The 24,619-nt window shown below is 38.0% G+C and overlaps 1 protein-coding gene across 9 annotated transcripts in view; it reads right to left on the reverse strand.

Annotated features, from left to right (window-relative positions):
• Window positions 1-24,619, reverse strand: part of DNAJC6 (DnaJ heat shock protein family (Hsp40) member C6) — a 171,993-nt gene that overhangs the window by 120,649 nt on the left and 26,725 nt on the right. Inside the window, exon 1 of one of the 9 annotated variants that reach the window (XM_037826998.1) lies at window positions 1,574-1,933. The exons of 5 other annotated variants lie outside the window; for them this stretch is intronic. In XM_037826998.1, coding sequence (XP_037682926.1) covers window positions 1,574-1,772 — 199 coding nt within the window. In that variant the 5' untranslated portion in view covers window positions 1,773-1,933. Of the gene's footprint in view, window positions 1-1,154; window positions 1,264-1,573; window positions 1,934-24,619 lie in introns of those variants that run through there. 3 more of the 9 variants (XM_037826997.1, XM_037826995.1, XM_037827006.1) reach the window with 3 other exon arrangements.

Here is a 24,619-nt window from a genome sequence, read left to right on the forward strand (position 1 = left end):
TGTTGAATTTATGCTAAAATGTAACACACTTCTAAAAAAAACCTAACTCTTAAAATGATACTCTCAAAGAAGAATGAAAGCACAAAATTTCACATTTCTTTCATTTCCCTGAAGTGGGGCTCTGTTACACTCATTTGGAACATGTTCATTTTTGTTCCAGTTATTTGTTTACATGCCCACTAGGTTCTGAAAAGGATTAGTTACAGTGGCCTCATTCAGAATACATGAATCTTTTTCAAGATCTAAAAGGAGACCACATCCAGTCAAAAGATGGCTATACTTTGATATACCCAGATTTGGGAAAACATAACCACATACAACATTAATATCAAAGCCCTGAAACCTTCAGCCCCTTGAGAATAATTTTTGCTTTGTTCCAAATGGTCTTCGAGAAGGATCCTCCAATACCTTACTTAAGTTCAATAAGAGCTTGTATGGGTAAAATTCATTTTCAGCCCAGGACATCTGAACATCTGTGGACAATATTTCACCATTTCTATGCGATGAGGAAAACAGAAAATGGTTTCCCAGGGACAGCCATTACATGATTTTAAAAAACAAGTGTTTGTTAAGTGTAGGAATTAAATTCAGTTTATTTTCATCAGTGCCCAAATAATTCAACAGGAATCTTTCTTTTGGAGTCCTCAGTTATCCAGTATTAAAGTTACTAAGGTAGAACAAACCACTGAGTACTCTGATTATAAATTATCTACATGTAAAAAATCTTCCAATCTTGGTTTCTTGAAAAAATAAGCAAATAGCTATAATAATACCCATGGCCCAACACTGATAATGTAAATGACTGTTTTGCTGTGGAAATCGCTAAAAGTGCATTTAGAAAACCCAACCTGTTAAAATGCTTTATAAAAGATGGATGCAAGCCTAGATACAAAGTTTAGAAGCATTTCCATTTTCTCCACATGTAAAGATTTGTGAAATATTAATATGCTCAATGCAAAAGGATAATGATAAAATCAAAGCCAACAACCTATGAAATTGCATTGTGTAAATCATAAAAGCTGTATAGATCCCGAGTAAAAACTGCTCGAGAAAGGCAACAGTATTACCCAAGCAGGCAGGAGAGTAAAGATGTGGCAGAGCTTCATAGATTGCGTACATATCAGTAATATGAGAATAACAATTATAATAAATACCGTTGGCAGGCTGCAAAAACAATCAACGCACTTGCTCCTTCACCTCTCGCTTCAACCAGCAGGGTTGTGGGAGCAGCTGACGCTCCCCGCCCTTCTTCCAAGCCTGTCTTAGCGCCACCCCCTCCCCTTTCCTCTCCACCCCTCCCCTCCTTTTTCCCTCCCCCTCCCCGCCCCCAGCCGGCGTATTCGGCAGCCTTGAGAGATTAAGAGGCGCTCGCTGCGGTCCCGGACTGATCTATTTACTAACTCCCAGGACTCGAGAAATTAGAGAGGCGACAGCCTGGTGCTATTAGATGCCCTCGCTCCCATCCCGGCCCACTCCCAGACCGAGGTTGGGGGAGGAGAATCGGGCTGGTCAGCTGGGCTCAACCTGGAAGGCCCCGCGGAGCGCTCCGCTGCGCTCCCAGACAGCGCGCTACCTGAGCTGTCCATGGTGCTGGCGCGGTCCGGAGGATGCCGGGCGGGACTCCGCGTCGCCGCCGAGGTCCCAGCATTCACTCTTTGCTTGCCGCCACCCCCGCCGCTCCCCGCACTTAAGTCCCCGTTACTGTCCACCAGCTGCAAGGATTCATAACCATCGTTGCTGGTCTTTTTCCGGTAGCTCCCGAGGAGGCTCATGGGCAAACCCAGAGAGGAGGAAAAAAAATCACCCTGGGAGAGAAAGGGGGAGGTGGAAGATGGAAAGCGATCAAGGAGGAATTTATAAAACAATAAATAAATAAAAATAAAAATAAAAATAAAAATAAAAATCAAGTGCCCGACATGACGCAAAGAGGAGCGTAAAGGAGCGGCCACCAGATATGAGCTTTGCGGGGCGAGACGAGGCCACTGCCCCAGGAGCGAGGGAGGACTGGAGGGTGCGCGCGTCCTCGGTGCTGCCGCCTCTGCCGCCGCCGCCGTGGAGCCGCCGGCCCTGCCGAGCTCCAGGCCCAGGGCCAGCCACCCTCTGGCTGGGGAGTGCCCGGAAGCAATCCTATAGGTGTCGCCGCGTCGCCCCGCCGAAAGGCAGGGCCGCTCCAAGAGGAACTGCCCGCGGGGAGGGAAGAAAAAGGAGGGAGTAATGGAGAGGGGATACGCAGGGAAGGGGGGCGGGGGGCTGAAGGCGGAAAATGGGGCGGAGTGGCAGGGGGAGGGGTCTACTACGACCAGGGAAGGGAGGCGTATTCGCGCGCGTGTGATAAAGAAGAAATGGGCTGGGTTCCTCTCCCTGGTATGCTTTGGGGGCGAGGGGTCTCTTGGTAAGAACCGGAACACGCCCAATTTTTATCACTTAGTCTACATTTGCTAGAAGATTCGTTAAGTCAAGTCCACCCCAAAGGTAACCATCCCGGAGGGCTGACTTGTAACTCAATTGAACAAATGAAGAATGCGTGTTAAGTGCCGGGCTATAGGTATACTCAGATATAAAGAAAATGCGATATTTTAGGCTTTCCACGGTATGGTGATGACCCCTAAATTAGATATCAAAGAGTGGGCTATTCTAACTCTCACAAGGCAGTTAGGGTCCCTTCCTCCTAGTGAAGACAGATGTGACTGCTTAGTAACTACTTGTTGAACGAATCAATGGGGGAGGAACCAAGGTTGAGCCAGGTGGAATTTCAGATCTGATGTGATTTATCTTGGGACCTGAAGAAAGGACTATACCATTCAGCATATTTAAGGGGATGGTTGGGAAGCAAGACAGATTTTCTTTATATCCTTTAGCACAGGCCCCTCTTTCTTTCCTTTTGTAATTCTGGGCAAAGAAAGCAGTCACCCATTATCAGAGAGAATTTATCACTAAGTTAATAAAGCTTAAGCATCAATGTCCCTGTCTTGCTGAAGTCCCTTTCAAAGCTGGGTACCTAATTTTATATGCTTGATTTTGTAGGAATAGGTATTCCGATGCTCAAAGAGGACCCCAACATTGTGTAAGTTTCAGGCCTTGCAAACACTGGATATAACTGTAAGTATCAAAACACAGTTATCCAACATGGGACATGAATTGTGGGGATGAGCTTGGCCCTGGCATCGTGGGACTGAAAGCCTTCTTGGACCAAAAGGAGGAAGGGAAATGAAACAAAATAAAGTTTCAGTGGCTGAGAGATTTCAAATGGTGTCAAGAGGTCATTCTGGAGGTTATTCTTATGCATTATATAGATATCCCTTTTTAGTTTTTAGTGTATTGGAATAGCTAGAAGGAAATACCTGAAACTGTTGAACTTCAACCCAGTAGCCTTGATTCTTAAAGATGATTGTATAACTATATAGCTTACACTGTGTGACCCTGTGATTATGAAAACCTTGTAGCTCCCACTCCCTTTATCTAGTGTATGGACAGATGAATAGAAAAATGAGAACAAAAAGTAAATGAATAATAAGGAGGGATGGGGTAGGGGATGTTTGGGGTATTCTTTTTTAATTTAATTTTTATTCTTTTTTGGTGGTAATGAAAATGCTCAAAAATTGCTTGTGGTGATGAATGCACAACTATATAATAGCACTGTGAACAACTGATTGTACACTGTGAATGACTGTATGGTTTGTGAGTATATCTCAGTAAAACTGAATCTTAAAAATACAATTACCAAATGTTCATTTTCACCTGAAATGATAAAACTGCAGAATGCTTCCTCATTCTCACCATTTCAGGTGAAGACCAAATGAAAATTGATTAAAAATTATCATTTTCCAGACTAGGATTTGGTAAGTGAGGTGCTTCTCCAAAGTCAATTGACAGAGATTCTTGATAAAACAACAAAAAAGTGCATATATATATAAAACTCGCTTTGAGCCCATACACATTTGCCAGTTTTGTTTTCTTCTTGCCTTTCATGGTTTTCTCTTGCTGTTTTATTCTAACCATCTAAAGTCATAAAACCAAACTATAGTATCTAAGAGGCTTCAGTCAGAAAATTAGGGACCCAAAGAGTCTCCTGGGAGCTCTATCTCAGAGATCTATATAAAACAAGTTAATTGGATTGTGGGACATTTTCTTGCTCAAAGATCACTCAACCACAGATTCTCATAAGAAGAGGACAAATCAGATGTCAAGAGTGCTGTCTTCCAGATCCCACCAGTCCCTTTGTGAAGACCCTAAGCTCAGTGACTAGCTGCCTTCCTAACTGCATTATCCAATCAAGAGGTGGTCTGATCTGAGTCACAAATCAGAGTTAATGCCCATTTATAACAAGATCAAACAACTTGGGTGGAAGGAGGAAAATGTGTAATAAAATTTTAAACACCAATTTTATACTTTCAATTTGCTGAATCTGTCAGATAGGGCTATTTTAGCTACTTAAGTAATACTCTGTAAAACTAGTAAAGAAATCTTTTCCAATAACATTTTAAATAATCTTTTTCTGCTCTTTTTCTTTTAACTCATTACTCAGCCACAGGGAGAGTGAACACTTAGCATCTGCCATGTGCCTCAACAAATGCTGGATATATAGTCATTAATTAAGAGAATTTAGAGAGGACCATTTTTGAAAAGTGAAAATTTTTATTTTCAAAAAGAGCACTCCTAGTTATTTTTGCTCAAATGTTTTCAGAGCTGCAGACATTTTGCTGGAATAAATTATAAATGAAACATGTTCCTTTGTATTTTTGGATATCTATCTCCCAAGTTCGTAAATTTAAAGAAAAAATGAATGGAGTATGTGGACCATTTTTCTTTTATCTTTACACTTAATACAAGTAAAATGCATCAGAATAACTGCTAATAATTACAATATTAGAGATATAAAGAACACATTTAAGGAAGAGTAATACAATAAGTAGAGAACTGTCAACAGTCTAGAAAGTAGAGTTTAAGGCTTAAATTGGAATATACATAAATTTTTACCACTAAGATTTTCTTTACTATGCTGAAGACCAAATTCATATACATGAGGGCCTAATTTTTCTCCTCTATACCCTCATTATAAGGTTGAAAAAGAATTAAATTAGCACCTAACATACAGTAAGTACTTAACAAATGCTATCTATTACTACTATTACTATTCTACTATTTTTATATTATACCTTGAATAAGTTACTTTCAAAAACTCAATTTTCTCAACTGTAAAATTAGGCCAAAATATTCCCTGCCTACCTAAGAGATTTGTTATCATTACATTGTATAATATAAAAGCACATTGCACAATGTAAAGTGATTGCTCCTCCTTGAATTTTTAGATACTTGCATGTGTGTCTTTGCTATAGGATTTTGGACTCCTTGATGACACAAATTCATGTTTTGCTCATTCTTGTATCCCCCATGACACCCAAAACCATCCCTCTTCTCATTAGATATGGTGTAAATAGCTACTGAATTAATAAATTAATGAATAAAAATATCATAGTATCACCTAGTCCAGTATTTTTTTCCAGCACTTGTATCCCTGTTAATTTTTTAAACATTTTATTCACACGCCATATATTCCCTCGTAAGTCAACAATCAATTGTTCCCAGTATAATCACATGGTTATGCATTCACCACCACAGTCTATATGAAGACATTTCCATTTCTTCTATAATGCAAAGAAAGAGGAAGAGGAAATAAAAGAAAAAGAAAAAAATGACTAAAAGAAAAAAATAAAATAAAATACAATTAAAAAGTCAGACAACGCCACCAATGCCAAGAATCCCATACCTTTCCCTTATGTCCCCCTCTCATAGACATTTAGCTTTGGTATATTGCCTTTGTTACAATTAATGGAAACATATTATAATGTTACTGTTAACTATAGATTCTAGTTTGCATTGATCATATTTTTTCCCCAATACCATCCATTTTCAACACCTTGCAAAGTTGACATTCATTTGTTCTCCCTCATGTAAAAACATTCTTATATTTGTACATTTAATCACAATCATTGACCACTCTAGGTTTCACTAAGTTATACAGTCCCAGTCTTTATCCTTTATCTTTTCTTCTGGTGTCCTACATGCCCCTAACCTTCTTCTTTCAACAGTACTCACTCCAGTATTTTTTAAACTACATGTTGTGACCTATCAGTGGACTGTAAAAATCAATGTAGCAGCTCATGACCATTATTTTTAAAAAAATAAAATAGATAAGAAAATAGAGTTATGGCACATAGTTTAAGTTACTGTTTCTTAAAATACTGGTTTGGGTTTGTGTGGTGTGTGTGTGTGTGTGTGTGTGTGTGTGTGTGTGTGTGTGTGTGAGCACTCAAGAATACCTGCACTCAAGAATGATATAAATGTTTGAATGTTGATATATGGCAGAATATCCAGAACTGAAAGGTCCTAGTGTTCCCCAGTTGTGAATGGCCTATACACTGTGACATCTGAATTCATCTGGATAATTGAACAACAAAGAGTTCTGGATCACCAGACAGTAAATGAGGTCAGAGATTCTGTTCTATTCTCTCTGTTGTAAAATGTATTAAGATCAGGTTTCTAAAATGCACTTCAATATTCTACTTTACCTAATATAAATCAGTGAATAGTATTAAACTTTCTTTGACAATGAGCCTCAGGTACATGATTCAGATTCTCTCTGTATTGAATAAGGCCTGTGGATATAGATGGTGCAAGAATTCAAACTGAGGACCAAAAGGCCATATCTAGTCTCCAGATATGTTTTGTTTGTACTGTACTATTTTTTTTTAATTTTTAGTTTAAATGCCTTGAAAGAAGTTACATGGGCTCCAATTTGCCACAGTTCACGACGACTTCCTAATTATGATACACAGCCTGTTCCACTCAGGCACACTATCAGTCAGTCCTTGCACACATTTGAATTTGAGCTCTGTAGTGTAGTGGCAAGAACTGTAGGAGGAACAACACCAAAAGTACATCTTTAGGCCACAGTCTAGAAGAAAGGGCAGCAGATTGGGAAGTCTCTTCTGACTCCACTGTTAACCATCAGGTTGGCCTTGAGTCACTCCCCTTCTCTTACCAGTAAAATGAGGTGCTGAATTACATGATTTTCTTTAGTTCTCAAATTTTCCTATCCTTCTTGAAACTTTATCATTTCCCTCTTTTTCCTCCAAATGAAGCCCAGAGGGAAAAACCATGGCCAATTAAGGATTCTGGTTTGCTAAGTCCAAGTTAATCAAAGTTTTACTGTATAAATACACACATAAATAGCAGCAGCTGTCAAGAATTACACACAGAGCAATACACGAGAGAAGAGGATGTATGCTGGAAAAAAAACTGAGTGAGTTGGTAATATATGACAGAAGAAAATCGGAACTATTACTGTAATGTTACTTAGGAATATGTAGTCCCTTAAAATAGGAATGTCTACTCTTGATGCCTGATGGCATGCTGAGTCTCCCAGAGAACAGGACAAAATTTCCAGGTAGGGCATATTATTTAAGATAACTCAATACTCTAAAACCTGTGCCTCCTTGAAGCCCTAGTGGTAATAAAAATAACTTCCATTTATTGGTTATTTACCATTTGCCAGGTGCCTTACCTACCTTAACTCTCACCTTCCAAACACCCCGCAAAGGTGTTATCCTTATTTTGAGGCAAGCTCGAAGAGTTTAAGAAACTTGCCCAAAGGGACTCAAACTCATGACTCAAACTCCTGTCTTTCTGATCCAAGTCCATTCTTCGGCAAATTTAAGTGATCAAAGTAAAAGCTAGAGGACATTTGGATCTGACCTGCCTTTACTAAGTGTGGTCAGTGAAAAATGGTTTGGGTAGCTGTTCCAGTTTGCTAATGCTGTCGTTATGCAAAACACCAGAAATGAATTGGCTTTTATAAAGTGGGTTTATTTGGTTACACAGTTACAGTCTTGAGGCCTAAATCCAAGGTAAGGCATCCACAATTGAGTAACTTCACCTGAGGATGGCCAATCGCATCTGAAAAACCTCTGTTCGCTAGGAAGGCATGTGGCTGGCATCTGCTTGCTCCCAGGTTGCGTTCAAAATGGCGTTCTCCAAAATATCTGTGTCAGCTTTCAACAATGCCTCTCTCAGTTGCTCTCCAAAACGTCACTCACAGCTGCTCCGAAGTCCTTCTGTTTGTCAATTCATTTATATTACTCCAAGGTGTTGAAAATGGGATGGTATTGGGCAGGGTAACACCTCCATGGAAATTACCCAATAAAACGTTTCACTCACAGTTGATAAACATCTCCATGAAAACACTCAAACAATTCCAATCTAATCAACACTAATATGTCTGCCCCCACAAGACTGCATTAAAGAATATAGCTTTTTCTGGGGGACATAAGATATACAAACCAGTACAAACCAGCACAGTACCTTGTAGGAATTACCCTTGCTTTACTACCCACATGGCAGGTTCTGCTCAGCACAACCTGAAGGTTTTCAATTAATGTGGCTTTCTGATAGGCAATCTTGTTTTGCAGCCATCTAGCTTTCAGGACTTTTATGTTCTGTTCCTGAAAACTGACATTAGCTAAACTCTGGCCTAGTTTGAAAACAGAAAAAAAGAAAAAAAAAAATCTTTACTTACATTAAAAGCAAGTTCCTCTGCAGAAAAAGTTAAGCACTAAGTCTTCACTTGGTGCCACAGGGGTCAGAGACACAAGTGCAGATGCTGCAATCATGTAGTAATATTCTTATATAAGATGCTTGTCCAGGTAATCCTGAGTGTGTATTACTTTGATTTAGATTATCATCAAATTAAAATGTAAAATTTAAAAATTCTCATAGAAATCCTATAGCCCCCTCCCTCAAGAATATGTCTGTGGAAGGAGCTAAATTTGAGAAACACTGTCCTAAACAATTCCCAATTTTTTTTTCTTTTTTCTTTTTCTACTCTTTGAAAATTTAAGAATCCCTTATCATGAAGTTTAATTTTGTGTTCTAGAATTGCAAGATTTATGCACATTTCCTTTTGTGATCTCTAGTATGAACAGTTAATTTTCTAATGAAGAAAAATCCATAGATGATGATTCTGTTATTTTTGTGAAATTCTTTTCCATGTCTTAAGCCTTTAAGAAATGGTACTAGTGTGAAATACACATACTTAAAACTTTATTCACGTTTGCCCCCTGCCATTATAAATAAAGGTAGGTGTTGCTGTCAAAAAAAAAAAAAAAAAAAGAAAATAAAAAAGCAAGTTCCTATCTTTAAAAAAAGCTCGATCTCTATTGTGTTCACATGTTTGTCTGCAGATTAAAGAGACATTAAGGCTTGGTGGAAAAACTACCAGCTTTGCAGGAAAAAAAATAATAAAACTATTCTGTGTCCTGTACCCGCCACATGCAAGTTCTGTATAATCGGCTTAATCACTTATATAGCCAGGTTTCCTTTCTATAAAGTGGAGGGACCTCCTGTACTCCCTCACAGGAAGAATCAAATGAAATAACAGACATGAAGGCAATTAATAAACACTAAGTCCCTACTCAGATGCTGCATTTCATGGAATCTAAGAGACCATCAAGTTTAATTCACATTAAAAAAGAAAAAAATTGTTACTGATAAAAATATGACACACATGATATACTATCAATTTTAAGATGTCTTCAGATTTCAGCAATGTTAACATGTTTTTAAAAAAAGTCTCAGAATTGGCATAATACGTGTTATTATTATTTGACTATATGCTAGCCTGAGAATATATTTAAGCAACTCCAGTAGGTAAAGGAAATGTCCACCAGGTTTGCCAGGCCTGGCACAGTGCCTGCCACACAGTAGGTCTCAATAAGTATCTTTATGCTAATTGAATGAAAATGTAAAAAACTTATTTGGGAGACCATGTAGATTACCTATAAAGTCAGCCTGGGTTTCCTTAATGAGCTCACTTAAATCACAGTTCCATTTGTAAACATTCAACTTACACGTGCAAGGACATGCTTACAGTATAAATATATTATACCTACAATACCATTTCAAGAGTAATTCGTGGACGCACCCTTTCATCTATCATTTTACAAGCAGAGAAACTTCAGCTTCTCAAACGCACTGACACTTGACTGACTACCAAAGGTGGCCCTGTGCTCAATGACTCTCAGTCTTGAAGAGAAGAGACTACTAAAAATGCTACAAAATAAACAGTTCCCCAAAGTCAAGTGCAAACAAACACTGGAGTGACAGTTACTCTAAATCCTGGATATCATAATTTGTTTGACCCTAAGCTCATCACATATAATATTATACTCAAGATTCTTAAAATGTGGATGTGTATGCTCAGTAACCCCACTGCGCCTAACAAGGTGCTGGGCCCTGGAGCATGTAGCAAACCCTCCATGATGGCGAAGCAGAAGGCAATGACCACACCAGATGCAGGTAGAGCTAATTCTTGGAGTGCTAGGTCTACAAGCAGAGTTTACTGGGCACCAAACCACTGCTGCCCACCTGACCACATCTAATGGAGGGAAGGAACTAGCATTTTCTGAGCACTGTAAGTGCCTGGGACCTTTGTGTACTTATCCACTTAAAAATGAAAGGTCTTAATGAGGATTATCATGCCCACTTCACATCCAAGGAGACAAGAGCTCGGAAATGCAACTAATATGGGCCAGGTGTGACTGCTAATGATCTTCGATATTCTTCTCTTTCTTCCATTCTAATAGAAACCCTGATCTTTAGCTGGGTACATGGCCACACAGTATAAAGTCCTCTCTCGTGTCTTAGACCTGCCACATGCAAGTTTTCTATAATTTTCTAGGTATGGACAGAGGCCTAAGTTCTGACCACTGTAAAATAAGCAGAAATTATATGTGCAACTTTTTAAATACATCCTTAAGGGGAGGAGGGGTTGTATGCCCTTCATTCACTCTTTCTTCCTTTCTGTTGTTTGGAATATGGAGCTCCATCCCATATCCTGAGTATTCTGAGTCTCCAAGTCAGACACACAAGCACCATTCTAATGATTATCTCTTGACTTCCCAAAGGTAAGAGAGAAACAAACTATTTTGTTTTAAGTCATTGCTATTTTGCTTTTTTCTGTTACATGCATCTAAACCTCATCCAACTGAGATACAAATTGCAACCTCATCACTGGATTTCAGTTATTGATTTACCACAACATTTACAAGGAATTACATAAATTTTGCAACCTTAGACCAATTTCATAACTTCCCTAAGCTTCAGTTTCCTCATCTGTAACTGCAGCATCTAATAAGACAGCTATTAGAATTGTATGACATAGAGTACATAAAGAGCTTAGTGGAGTACCTGGCACACAGTAAAGGGTTCAATGAATGCTACCTATTTTTTGCTATTTCTTGTCAGTGTCCTTCAGCTGATAATAGCTGAGTCTACTATGCCTAACAACAAAGCCAGTTGTTTTTCCACCCCACCCTGGTACCGAGAGTTTCCAGCTGGGGCAGATCCAGCCCAAGATCTGCAGAGCCCTGCCAGTCCTCAGCAAACTCCCTAGTGGAGGTGCCCTTTTCTTTAAGGATACTTCTCTTTCTTTGATCTGCCACATAATCTCCATGCAGGCTGGAACATTTTAAACCATCAAAATAAATAAAGAACTTAAAGAAAGTATCAATGTTTATGACACAGTGGTTCTGAGTCTATTTGTTTCATTACAGCCCTCTGAGAGAGTCTGATTCATTTTCCATCTGTGCTTAAAAGTAAATAAGGAACTTGGTTACTAAGTGAGGGCATTTTTTGTTTCATTATTTTATCTTTTAACTTTGTACTATGGAAATTCTCAAACATACAGAAGTAGATAAAATTATATAATGGACTCCTTTGTACAAATCACTCAGTATCAACAATAAGTCATGGCCAATTTTATTTCATAGGTATAGACCCCTAATTACTTTAAAGCAAATTCCAGACTTCATATCATTTCATCATAAAAATCTCAGACGTAACACTTTAATTTCTGGAAAATAACTATCAGATTTTATCTGTACTAGAAGCGGGGCAAGGTGCCATCCCACCTGTTTGCTGGAGAGACTAAAGTCCTCTCAGGCAACTGTCAGAGGAACCTGCATAACCTTCCTATTTCCTTATTTCCCAGTAGAAATTATATGTCATGATATATCATCTATTCAGCTTCCTGTCCCCCATCCCCACCCCAAATAATATCACCTCTTCAAGCACTAATTATAATCTTTGACCTTGCTACCCAAGAGACCTCAAAACCAGCATGGAACTAAGTCTTGCCAGAATAAGAGAAATTTAAGGAACATTAAATTTGGAAAGAGCTGTAAAGGGTAGACTATCCCTTTCAATTTACAGATAAAATTGAGACAGAAATATTAGCAAATTGATTCACATTTGAGCTCACTAAAATACAGATCCAATTATGTGACTCAGCTACTTTAAACTATGCAAGGCTTCCCACCAATCTCAGTTGAAGGTATTTAACATAATGACCCTGCACATTCTAGGACCAGCTATTTCCTTCTCCAGCCTCAGCCCTTGCCACTTCCCCTTTCCCCACCCTCACTCTACATTCATAGATCTTCTTTCAGATCCCCAGCCTTCCTGCCCTTCAAATCCCTTCATAGCCAGCACTTTCTTCAGGAAGCTTTCAAAGTTCTCAAAGTCAGGTTAGATAAAATTCCTTGTGGTCCCATAGAACTTTCTACATCTTCTAATATAGCTACAACACACTACATTAAAATTGCCTCTATGCATGTGTGACTTCCTACCAGACTGTGAGTTCCATGAGCACAGGATCATGTATAAATACCTATTCCATACCTGCTACAGGGTGGACACCTGATAAATATTTTAGATGAATGAATAACTACTGCCACTGAGAGAGAGGCAAAAGGGAAAATACTACGAGCCCTGTTTAGAAATCAACAAAGTTTAGCCATTCCATTTATTATTGCTTACTGCCACAGAGCTACCTTAGGATCTGGTTTTCTGACTAGTTCAGGTCACAGCTCTTAGCACTTCAGCCAATACAGTTGCCACTTACTGCTATTTTGCTATGTAAATAAAACCATTTCCACTGGATTAAAGAAAACAAGGTTAGACTTGCAGCCCTTTGAAATCATTTTAGTTTGAAATGTTTGACTTTACTTTTTACCTGAGTAGGAGGTTCACACACCTCAGACCATTTTCCTAAAGACTTAAGAATCATCATTTTTAAAGAATATTTCCTTTGGACAGGTTATTGTTTTTGAATAACAAACAACAACGCTTTCATCTTTGCCTCTTTCACTATTCCCATGTGTCGTTGGACAAAAATGAGATGGGGAAGTTTTCAAAAGAAGGTATAAGATTACAAATTGCAAAACAAAATACTCAAGTGATAGTAAATATGTTTTAAGCTTATTAGGATAAATATGATATGGCAGAGGTTTTCTATAAACTTTAAAGCTTTGGCTGCAAGATTGGAGAGAACAGTAGTTTTGGTTTTCAATGCAAGAAGGATTTACTGAGTGTTGGTTATTATGGGGCCAGGTCCCTTCCCCTCATTCCCATCTTTAGTTTCAATGGGAAGTAATCTGGTAGGAAAAAAAAATATATAGCAAAGAGCTCATTCAGTAAAACTTAAGTCAAACCCAATTTACTGGAACTCTCTCAGTGTGGTGGAGTCAAACAGGCTTGCAGCCTGGATGTTTGGACTTGGGGCAAAATATTTAACCTCTTTGAGCCTTAGTTTCCTCATCTCTAAACTGGACTACTACCTCACTCATTGGCTGTACATATTAATTTAGATAAGGCAGGTGTAGTGTACACTTATTCTTTTATCAGCCGAGAACAGCACTCCCTTTTTCTCCTCCTATGGCTGGAATCAGAGCTACTATGCCCAGCTGTGGGTACCTCAAACCAAGCTAAATCAACCATGGCCTTTCTCCAGAATTTTAAAATTTGAAACCAGAGAAAGAGAGCAAGTCTGAGTCCTTCCTAGAGCCAAGCTGACCCTCAGGAATTGTAGGAGCCTTGCTTTCTGAAATGTGGAGATAACTGATCTCAGAGAATGACATTGCCAAGGAGGCAGAAGCAAATTTGAGAGGAAGAAAGGAGGCAGAGATGACAGCATCTCATGTCCCAGGAATTCAAGAGTCCCAGATGCTCCCCTACCCTTTCCATGGTTACAAAAGCCTCCTTTTTCAATTCCGTTAATTCAAATTAGGTCTCTATCGCTTATAACTAGTGGAATCCCAGTACTTAGTACAATGCCTGCATCACTGTAGCTTAATGCACTGAAGTTATTACTTGCTCCCATAATTGGATTATCACTCCCACCCTTACCTCCCTACTACATATAAGGAGGAAAACTTAAGACACCAAAATAAAAGCTTGCTTTAGAAATTTTAGTAAAAACAATAAGCTTCATTCTATCACATTGGATCCCTATCCCTTCAGCTCAACTTTCTACACTTTTCTAGCTATAACTAACATTTACACTGTTGTCTATGGTCTACAAAGAATTTCCATGTACAGCGGCATTGTCCAACAGAAATATAATGCAAGCCACAAATATGAGACATACATGCAACTTTAAATTTTCTAGTACCCACATTTAAAAAAATACAATTAAAAAGTGAAATTAACTTTAATATATTTTATTAACTCAGTGTCCCTACAGTATTGTCATTTCAATATGTAATCAACATAAAAAATAATTAATGAGGCATTTTACATTTCTTTCACACTAAGTCCCAAAATCCATTGTGTATTTTACTTCACAGCACATCTCATTTGGATTAGCCACATTTCAAGTATTCGGTAGCCATTTATAGCTAGTGGCTATTATATTACACAGCTCATAGGTAAAATGTCTCAGTCAATCTTCACAACAAGTCTGAGAAGACCGAAGCTTTTGTAATTTTAGATGAAAAATCAACACCCAAAGAAAGTAAGTAATTTGTTCACAATCGACAGCTAGCCATTGCAAATCCCAAGCTCAAACCCTGGTCTTTTGCCTCCAGATTTACTGCTCCTTATCATAATATACTGTCTTTATACAATAAGAACTGATGTCTGATGTGATCCAGAATTGTAGCCAGATCAATCAAATCAATTAATAATAATGTGACTTCCCCTTTTTATACAATGAGAAGGTTGGACAGATGGTCTCTAGGTCCAAGGGCTGTATTTGCTGATAGACCTCTCAGGGTACAGAGAACTTCCAACTGGACAGAGTAGCCCAAATGGGAACAATCCCAGAAAATTCACACTTCTCTATTGATTCATGAATGTAATCAATCTCTCACTGTCACAAACATATTTGTTCCCTCCACCATACCTTCTTCTCTAACAAGCTAAAGCTTTGCTCATGAAACCAGAATGCAAGTCTTTGCAAATAAAACTGTTCAGTGAAACAGTATGCATTGGCCTTCAATATAACTTTAATACGTGAGCTATCTCAGCACAATCATTTCTTTAGACACACGCTCTTGTCTACTGCCAGTGCTCCAAATCCTCCTATCATTTACAAAACTGAGCCTGCCCATTCCTAAGCACTTAGAATTCACAGGTTAGGCTTTCAAAAGAAAAACAGGCATTGCTAATGTATTTTAACCATTATAATTTTCTCTGGATCTTTTCACACAAAATCTTACTTTTTCTTTGCAACAGCAAATTAATTTCTTGTTTTGGTGGCAGAATGTCAATTGTGCAAATTAACAAGAAACTTGCTTTTTAATCAAGAGACTTGTGTAAAAGTGCTCACTTGGCATAGTGCCTGGAACATAACAGGCAATCTTTGTCGGTTTCCTTTACATCTTAGTGTAAAGCACCTATTCAAGGAATATTTAATGTATGAGAAAATACTCACAATATCATATTAAAGGATATTAACAGAACACAAATCTGATTCTAAAATGTGAATCTTACTCAAAAAAAAAAAAAAGAAAAGAAAAGAAAAGAAAAATTCTGCCTCTATATGAATCTGGACCCAACATCGTGGGATTGAGAACACCTTCTTGACCAAAGAGGGATATGAAATGGAACAAAATAAAACGTCAGTGGCTGAGAGATTCCAAATGGAGTCAAGAAGTCACTCTGGTGGACATTCTTATGCACTATATAGATAACCCTTTTTAGGTTTTAAGGTATTAGAATAGCTAGAAGTAGATACCTGAAACTATCAAACTGCAACCTAGTAGCCTTGACTCTTGAAGACGATAGAATAAAATGCAGATTACAAAGGGTGACAGTATGATTGTGAAAACCTTGTGGATTGCACCCTTTGTCCAGGGTGTGGATGGATGAGTAGAAAAACGGGGACAAAAAACTAAATGAAAAATAGGGTGGTGGGGGATGATTTGGGTATTCTTTTTTACTTTTATTTTTTATTCTTATTTTTACTTTTTCTGGTATAAGGAAAATGTTCAAAAAATAGATTGGGGTGATGAATGCACAACTATATGATGGTACTGTAAACAATTGATTGTACACCACAAATGATTGTATGATATGTGAATATATCTCAATTAAACGGAATTTAAAAAAAAAAATCTGCCTCTGTATATGCATAGACACACAAAAGTAAGGAAATACAACAACATATTAACAATGATTATCCCTTGATGGTGCTATCAGGAATCATTTAAATGATGTTTACATTGGTATGTTCTGGAAACCTAAGAAAATGGTTGCAATCATTCATCCCCAACCTACCCCCCACGCTTCTCTCTCACCCAAGCTACTTTGTGGAATAACTTTGCTTTGCCTCCCACCACGAGGTAGTCTATTTCTTCACTCTTCTAATATGTCCTTGTAACTTGCTTTGAACAATTGATGGGAAGTGATGCTGTACAAGTTCAGAGCCTGGATTCAAGAGGCCTTGGTGTCCTACTGTTTGCTCTTTTTGCCCTTCTGTGTTCAACAAGAGAATAAGCCCAAGCTACTTGGCTATAGGATGAGAGAACACATGGATGAGGTGCCTAGTCATCCTAGATGGTGCCACAGACATGTGAGTGAGCCCCACTGACAACACTAGAGCTTAACCTAGATGAGAAGGACCTACCCAGCTGAGCCCAGCTTAAATTGCTGACTCACTGAATTGTGAGCAAAATAAATGTATAGTGTCTTATGCCACTGAGTTTTGGAATGGTTTGTTACGCAGCAAAAGCTAACCAATACATGTGTGTTTTCTAGAGTTTTCACAATGAAAAACATTAACATTCATTAAAAAAAAAACTTATTTATAAAGAAAGAAAGAAGCAAGGAAGGAAGGGAGGGAGGAAGCAAGGAAGAGAGGGAAAGAGGGAGGGAGGGAGGGAAGAAGAAAAAAACAAACACAGGCCTGAAGTCTTGACAGATCTGGGTTCAAATCCCACTTCTAGCAACCAGTAGCTGTGTTAGCCCAGTTATACCAAAGTCATTAAGCTTTTCTAATACCTCACAGAGTTGCTTGTCAAATTAAAGGTGATAACATTTAGAACACCTAGCAGAGTATCTGACACTTAACAGGCACTCAGCCCATTCCAGATCTCTTCCTTATATTCTTCTCCTGTATTTCCAAAAATGCCTACACATTTATGGAAATGGCTCAGCTTTATCCCATCCAACCATGTAATTCTATAGTTCATTTTTTATTCTTAATTCATTTTCATATCCTTTCCCAGATAGAGCAAGACAGTGACATAAAATCCATTTAATTTTGTCCTTATGCACCTTTAGCTCAGAGAAAAGTTAAATAACAGGAAGGCTATAACTTCATTAATAGCTACCTTTTTCCCGAACATTTTATTATGAAAATTTCAACATGCCAAATGTAAGAAAGTATTTCACACAATGGGTATCTATTTTTTTTTTTCTTTTTGCTGAGCTTTTTATAAATGAATTGAGACATCATGTTACTACACCACTCAATTATTCAGCATGCATCTCCTAATAGGGGCATTCTCCTACACAACCACAAAATAAATAATAATTTCCTAATGTCATTTAATATCCCATTTATATTCAAATACACACAAATGTACCAAAAATGTCTTTTATATGGCTGACTTTTTAATAATAATTTTTATATATAAACAGATGTGATGCACACAATACTTTAAGGTAGGTTTTACTATTGCCATTTTATAGCTGAGAAAATTGAATTCAGAATGCTAACCATTTTGGCAAAAATCACACAAGAAGGAAGTTTGTGGCAAAGTTGTTATTTAAAACTTTTTAAGTATTTCTTTTTAATAGATCAGGCTATGTGGACAAATGCATTTAAAATTTTAAAAAATCAGTATACCCTAAAACAAAAAGCTTAAGAAAATATGAGACAGCATCTTCATGACCTTGGTACATCAAAGATATCTTAAACAGTAACAACCATAAGGCAAAAATTGATAAAGCGGACTACATTAGAATTAAGAATTTCTGTTTACCAAAAGACATCATTAAGAAAGTGGAAAAGCAAGCTACACTGTAAGAAAAGATTTTTGCAATACATATATATCTGAAGGATTCATATCCAGAATATATAAAGAACTCTTACAAATAAATAACAAAAAGTCAGAAACCCAACAGAAAATTTGGCAAGTCATAAACAGGCCTTTCACAAAAGACTATATAAAATGGTCAATATACTTACGAAAAGATACTTAGCCTCAAAGTCATCATGGAAATTCACATTAAAACCACAGTGATATACCACTATGCACCAACTAGAATGGCTAAAATTAAAAAGACCGACAGTATCAAATGTTGATTAAAGATATGGAGCAACTAGACATCTCATACACTGCTAATGAGAATGAAAATTGGTACGACCAACTGTCTGGCAACTGGTTGTCAAACTGTTTGGCAATATCTACTGAAGCTTAATATACATATATGCTATGACCTAGTAATTTCACTGTTTGGTATATAACTACAAGGCACACATGTAAATCTTCACAGCAACACTTTTCATAATAGACCAAAACTGGAAATTACCTAAATGTCTTTCAAAATTTAAATGAAAAACATTAAAGTGAGATTGACACTCAATGGAATACTATCCAGCAAAGAGGCTGAAGGAACTACAACTATCACATGACATTGATGCATCTTACAAACACAGCATTGGGCAAAAGAAGCCAGAACAAAAGATTATATACTGAATGATTCCATTTATATAAAATCCAAAAACAAGCAAGGCTAACCTACAGTGTAAGACCTCAGATAAGGACTTACTCTTGGCAGAAGTGGGAAGATGGGTAGTGAGTATGAGGGGGCTTTTGGACTGCTGGTAATGTTCTGTCACTTGATTTGTATGCTAGTTACACAAGAGTATTCACTTCATAAAAATTCATCCACTTGTACACTTAGAAGTGGGTGTACTTTTCTGTACACTTCAATTTTAAAAGTTTACTTAAAAATTCACTATTTCCTGAGCATAAACACACTCTCAAATCAATATGAAAAATTCTGAGGCCAAAGTATTCCAGTCCATCTCTTGAGATAACTCTAAATATGTTCATTTGTATAATGTTCTTATTTACTTTTATATACTGCCAATTTGGTCTTTTCCCAATGCTGTCTTTACTTAAAAATTTTTCACTTTGGAATTAAGTTCCTTGATTTTGCTTTTCCTTCAAACTTGCAACCCTTTCTTATGAATTCAGAGGAAACCAGCAACAAAATCAGAAGATGAAAACAGAGTTGGCAGCATTAAGAAGGCAAAATCTTTTTGCTGAATTTGCCAGCTAGCTGAATTCCAATACAGGGTCCCCTAAAGATACAGCATTTGACAGCACATCCACCTCTAAGCAGTGTAGGGAGGGGTAAAGGCAAGACTGAAAAACAGAAGGATTGGCTGAAAATGTTTTTAAGAAACAGATTCCACATCCCCTTCTTCATCCTACACAGCTAAGCAGCCGCCATTCTCCAATCCCAGCAGATGTCTGTAGGTTTATTCTCTGAAGAGGGCATTAGAGAGGGTTACAGGACTGGGAAGATGCCAAGTAAGTTAAAGGCTGAGGTACTGTGCTGCAAACAAGGAGATAAAATAGATGTTCACATCTTGAAGGCTAAACAACCCCACCACCCCCCACCACCACCACCACCCCACCCCCCGCCAGCACTTCATGGAATATACTGATGTCCTCTGAAAAGAAATTAAATGGTGGAGCAAATGGTGACAACTGAATGGCCCAAAATGAACTATAACTGTACCTCACTACCTCACTGATTCAGAGACTTATAGTATCATTTTTCTTCCTTTTTTTCTTTTGCTAACATATGTACAACCTAAAACTTTCCATTTTAACCAGTTTCAAATATTAATTACATTCACAATGTCATGCTACCATCACCATCATTTATTATGAAAACTTTTCCATCACTCCACAGGAACTCTGCACCCATTAACCACTACCTGCACCCCCCATTCCCCTTCCCCAACCCTGGTAACCTGTAATCTACTGTATGTCTCTATGAATTTGCATATTCCAGTTATTTCATATAAATGGAATTTACAGTAAGTGGCCTTTTGTGTCTGCTTCCTTCATGAAGCTTAATAATGTCTTTAAGGTTCATTCATGTCATAACATGTATCAGAACGCCATTCCTTTCATGGCTGAATAATATTCCATTATATGGATATACTACATTTTGTTTATCCATTCACCTTGGGTCGTTTTCACCTTTTGGCAACTGTGAATAATGGTGCTATGAACATTGGTGTTTAAATATCCACTCAAGTCCCTCCTTTCAGCTCTTCTGGGTATATGCCAAGAAGTGGAATTGCCAGGTCAAATGGTAATTCTCTGTTTATGTAATTTTGTGAGAAACTGTCAAACTCTTTTCCATAGCAGCTGCTTCATTTTACATTCCCACAAACAATGTGCAAGGATTCCTATTTCTCTGCATCCTTGCCAATACTATAGTATGAATCTTTAAGCATTTTGCATATGGGCTCATCAACCCCTCTGTATTTTTACATTGCACGCCCCCATTTACCTGCATTTTATGAAAACGATTTTTAATTCCTTCAAAATGACTTCCCCACAAATCTACCATCATGGATGTCTGATTTTAAATACACCAGTGTATGTGGCAGAATAATATATATGGTACCTTTGCTCTACCCCATTCTTTTATTCACTCTCTCTTTCACACATTCATTCATTCACTCATTCACTTATGCATTTTTACATGGACCAGGAATAAGTTAAAGATAACTTTCAAAATGTGATTTTTCAGGCGGGCATGAATCCTTACAATGTGAGAATCTCTGCTTTCATCTAAAGAAGCAAAACAGTTTAGAGAATATGACTACATCGGAATCCTGGACCCTCCACCCACTAGCTGTCCCACTAGCTGTCTGACTTTGAGCAAGCTATTTCACAATTCTTCTCTTTAATGCCTTCATTTATAAAAGGGGCAAATATCTATCTCTCATGGTTATTGCTAGGTTTAAAGGAGATAATATATGCTAAGCACTTAGGATAGTGATAGCAAATAATAAGTGGTCAAACAAGCAGCAACTTCATTGTTTCTTTAATATATTAATAGTCTATTTTCTTTGCCTAAGATTTTAAATTGCATGTATTATCTGAGTGGATTATGTAAAGACAAACACATTCCTCCAACCATTTTGATGTGGTTTTCTGCATTTGTCAAACAAGATGAAAGAGACAGGCCAAGGGCTTTTTAATCCTAAGAAATGATCTGTAGACTTGGGGGTGGGGGAAACAATGACCACTCACTGTTCTATATAAGTTGGAATCCTGCTATTCAAAGGACTAATTCAGAATACCAGTTAACAAAGCAACAGTTACTTGTGGTGGTATGAGAGAAGAATACAAACATTGTTAAGACTCAGTTTAATTCAGAATGTATTTGTTGATCTCCCACACTGCTGGGGGAGCAGCGAGAGGATACATTAAATTATTCCATAAATGCATCCTAGGCATCAACTTTACAATAGGTTTAGTGCTAGGCCCTGGATTAGACAAATTCCCCATGAAAACTTAAAATAGAGCATGGAATAAGGTAAATACCACAAGGGAGGGAGGAAAACCCCTATGAAGGTTGAGAGGAAAGAAAGATGGTTGGAAACACCTGGGGGAGACAAAGCTTTTAAATAAAAGGCTCTGTTTATTGCATGTGAAAACTTTTTGAGCCCCCATCCCTTAAAGTCAGGAGACTAATATATCAATTGCCAGTCTTCTTTTCCTCCTCTGGATCTGGTGGAGGGATTTGGATTAGTCCTCCACTGGATGAGGGGGATGGTGATGGGGGGCCGGGGAAGGGAAATTAGGATAGGTCTCAGTGGAAAAACCCAGGTGTTACTATGTCACCAGAGGGAGAGTGGATGGTGATCAGGTAAAAACAACAGATGTCAGGTGTCCATAATGGGTTGGGCTTTATCTGCCGTGCTGTAGTGACCTAATCCCTTCCTCCTACATGTCTTCTGGTATTCCTAAGGGGGTGTACCGAGGACAGCTACAGCTTGCAGGGAATGTGGTTTACTCATGAGAAGTCTGAGTTTTCCAGGCCTTAAGCGACTGAAAAGAACAATGTACTACATACATCACTTCTGCTGTTTGTCAGTCTTCCCTACCCAAATTATGAACTCCAGAACAGAGACTGTGTCTTGTTGCAAGTATACCTGCATTGTTTGGTATGGAACTTGGATACAGAGCCATCAATGATTTTTTTCATTCTACCTGGCTACCCCATTTCTTTGAAAATCTAGAACGACTTTTAAATTGGCAGAAGTTAGCAGTGCAGGTTTTAAAAAACAAGAAGAAAAGAACCAAACTGCAATTTCTCCGCTGTACCGTTTATTCATACAGGGATTTAAATTATCCATCTAACTATAAACATATTGCCCCATTAAAAGTAGAGTTTGAATGGTTAACATTTCAGTTTCCAAATCTCCTTTTAATAACTGAAGGCACAGTTATTAATATGAAGTAGTATGAATTTAGCAGTATTTTACTGACACTAAAAATGAGAAAAGTTGGGTAGCCATGTTAAATGAAAAAAAGGAAGTATCTCAACTAAGTAGAGTACACATATGGATATATAAAGGTATGCACAGAAAGGGGATATACTCAAATTTTAACAGCAATTATATCTAATTATCACAGGTGTTCTCTGTGCTTTTCCAAATTTTCATAGTTTCCTACTGGGAACATACATACATTTTTATTACATCGTGCTGTGTACGTACTATGTGTGAAACACTATGCTAGGTGCTTTTTCTGAATTACTTCTAATCTCAGAAAAACACTTAGTTAGTATTACTATTTCCATTTTGAAAATGAGGAAACTGAGGCTCAGAGAAGGCAGAAAATCTGTCTGCCTTGGTAAGATTAAGAGGCAGGATCCAAATTTGACTTTTTTATTTTCCCTCCTTCTCCTCCTTCCTTTTTTTCTCTCCTCCTTCCCTTTTACATATGGGTGTATGTATTGAGGGCCTACAACATGCCAGAATTTAATCTAGTAAATAAAAATATTGGAAGAGACATGAAAGGAAATAACAGATGCTCTGGGAATGTGTAATGGGTTTGATGAGAGGGACGTGAAGTCAGAGAAAGTCTTCTAGAGGAAGCTACCACATGAAACAGGAGTAGAACTGAACCATAAGAGGTGAAGGAACAGCATGTTGGCAATTCAAAATCTGGCCTTTGCGGAAGTGAAATAAATCCAGGATGACTTAATACAAATTCCAGGCTCTATTTGTGTGTATGTCTGTACATACATACATAGGTACGTAGATTTTAATATCTATAATAAATGCATATTTTAATAAATTCTGGATTCCCAAACCAAACCAGAAATACTCTCACCATATCACCAGTGGTCCCATTCTGCAGAGGCAGGGGAGGAAAAGGGGGATACCTCCGACTCTTTTTGTCTCCTTACCACGCATCAGGCAAGTTCCCTCCCTGCAGCCCCCTCTTTGAGAGTCTTCTCTTTTAACTGGTTCCCAGATTTTCCCATTTATGGCACAGGAGTCACAGCTGGATTCAATCTCTGCCCCCCTCCTCACACTAAGTTGAAAAAAGTATTCTAAATTTAAACCACACAGCACCAAAACTAAAAATGGCTTAGAAAGGAGAACAAACATACCTTATGCTGGGCTCTTGTTAGATTTCACAGGCATAAACTACCCTTTTTTCTAAGCATATGTGGTCAAATGATTCTTAGGTGATAAAACAACCACCTCCAAGTTCATGTGAGACAAGAGCATCTGTTTTTAAAATGCCCAGGGAAGAGGTTGGAGGAGGTTGGAGAGGGCAGTAAAAGAATAGAGAGTTAAGTGCTGACTCATGCAAGATGCATCTGGGGTTCTGAGAATGTCATCCAGCTCCAATGTTAATGCTTGCTGGGTTTTTCCTCATCCCCTTTTTGAATCAATGAGTTTGAAAAGTAAGACAGAACTGGGAGTCAGAAAGCCTGAGTGCCAGTCCTGGTTATGTGAGACACTCCTCAGCTCCCCCAAGTAATTTCCCCTTTCCAAGCTTCAGTTTCATCGTCTGTAAAATGAGTAGGCTGAACTAGATCAGTGGTTCACAAGCTTTATTTGTCCTTGGCATTTTTTTAAATCGTTAAAATTAAAAAGTTAGTTCCTTTTTAATTTTTATTAAAGTGTAACAGACATGCAGAAAAGTGAACAAATCATGCATTCAGCTCAATGAATTTTCACCAACTGAATGTACCCAAATAACTAGCAGCCAGATCAAGA

This window comes from Choloepus didactylus, chromosome 2 (assembly GCF_015220235.1).
Source record: "Choloepus didactylus isolate mChoDid1 chromosome 2, mChoDid1.pri, whole genome shotgun sequence".
Taxonomy (NCBI): domain Eukaryota; kingdom Metazoa; phylum Chordata; class Mammalia; order Pilosa; family Megalonychidae; genus Choloepus; species Choloepus didactylus.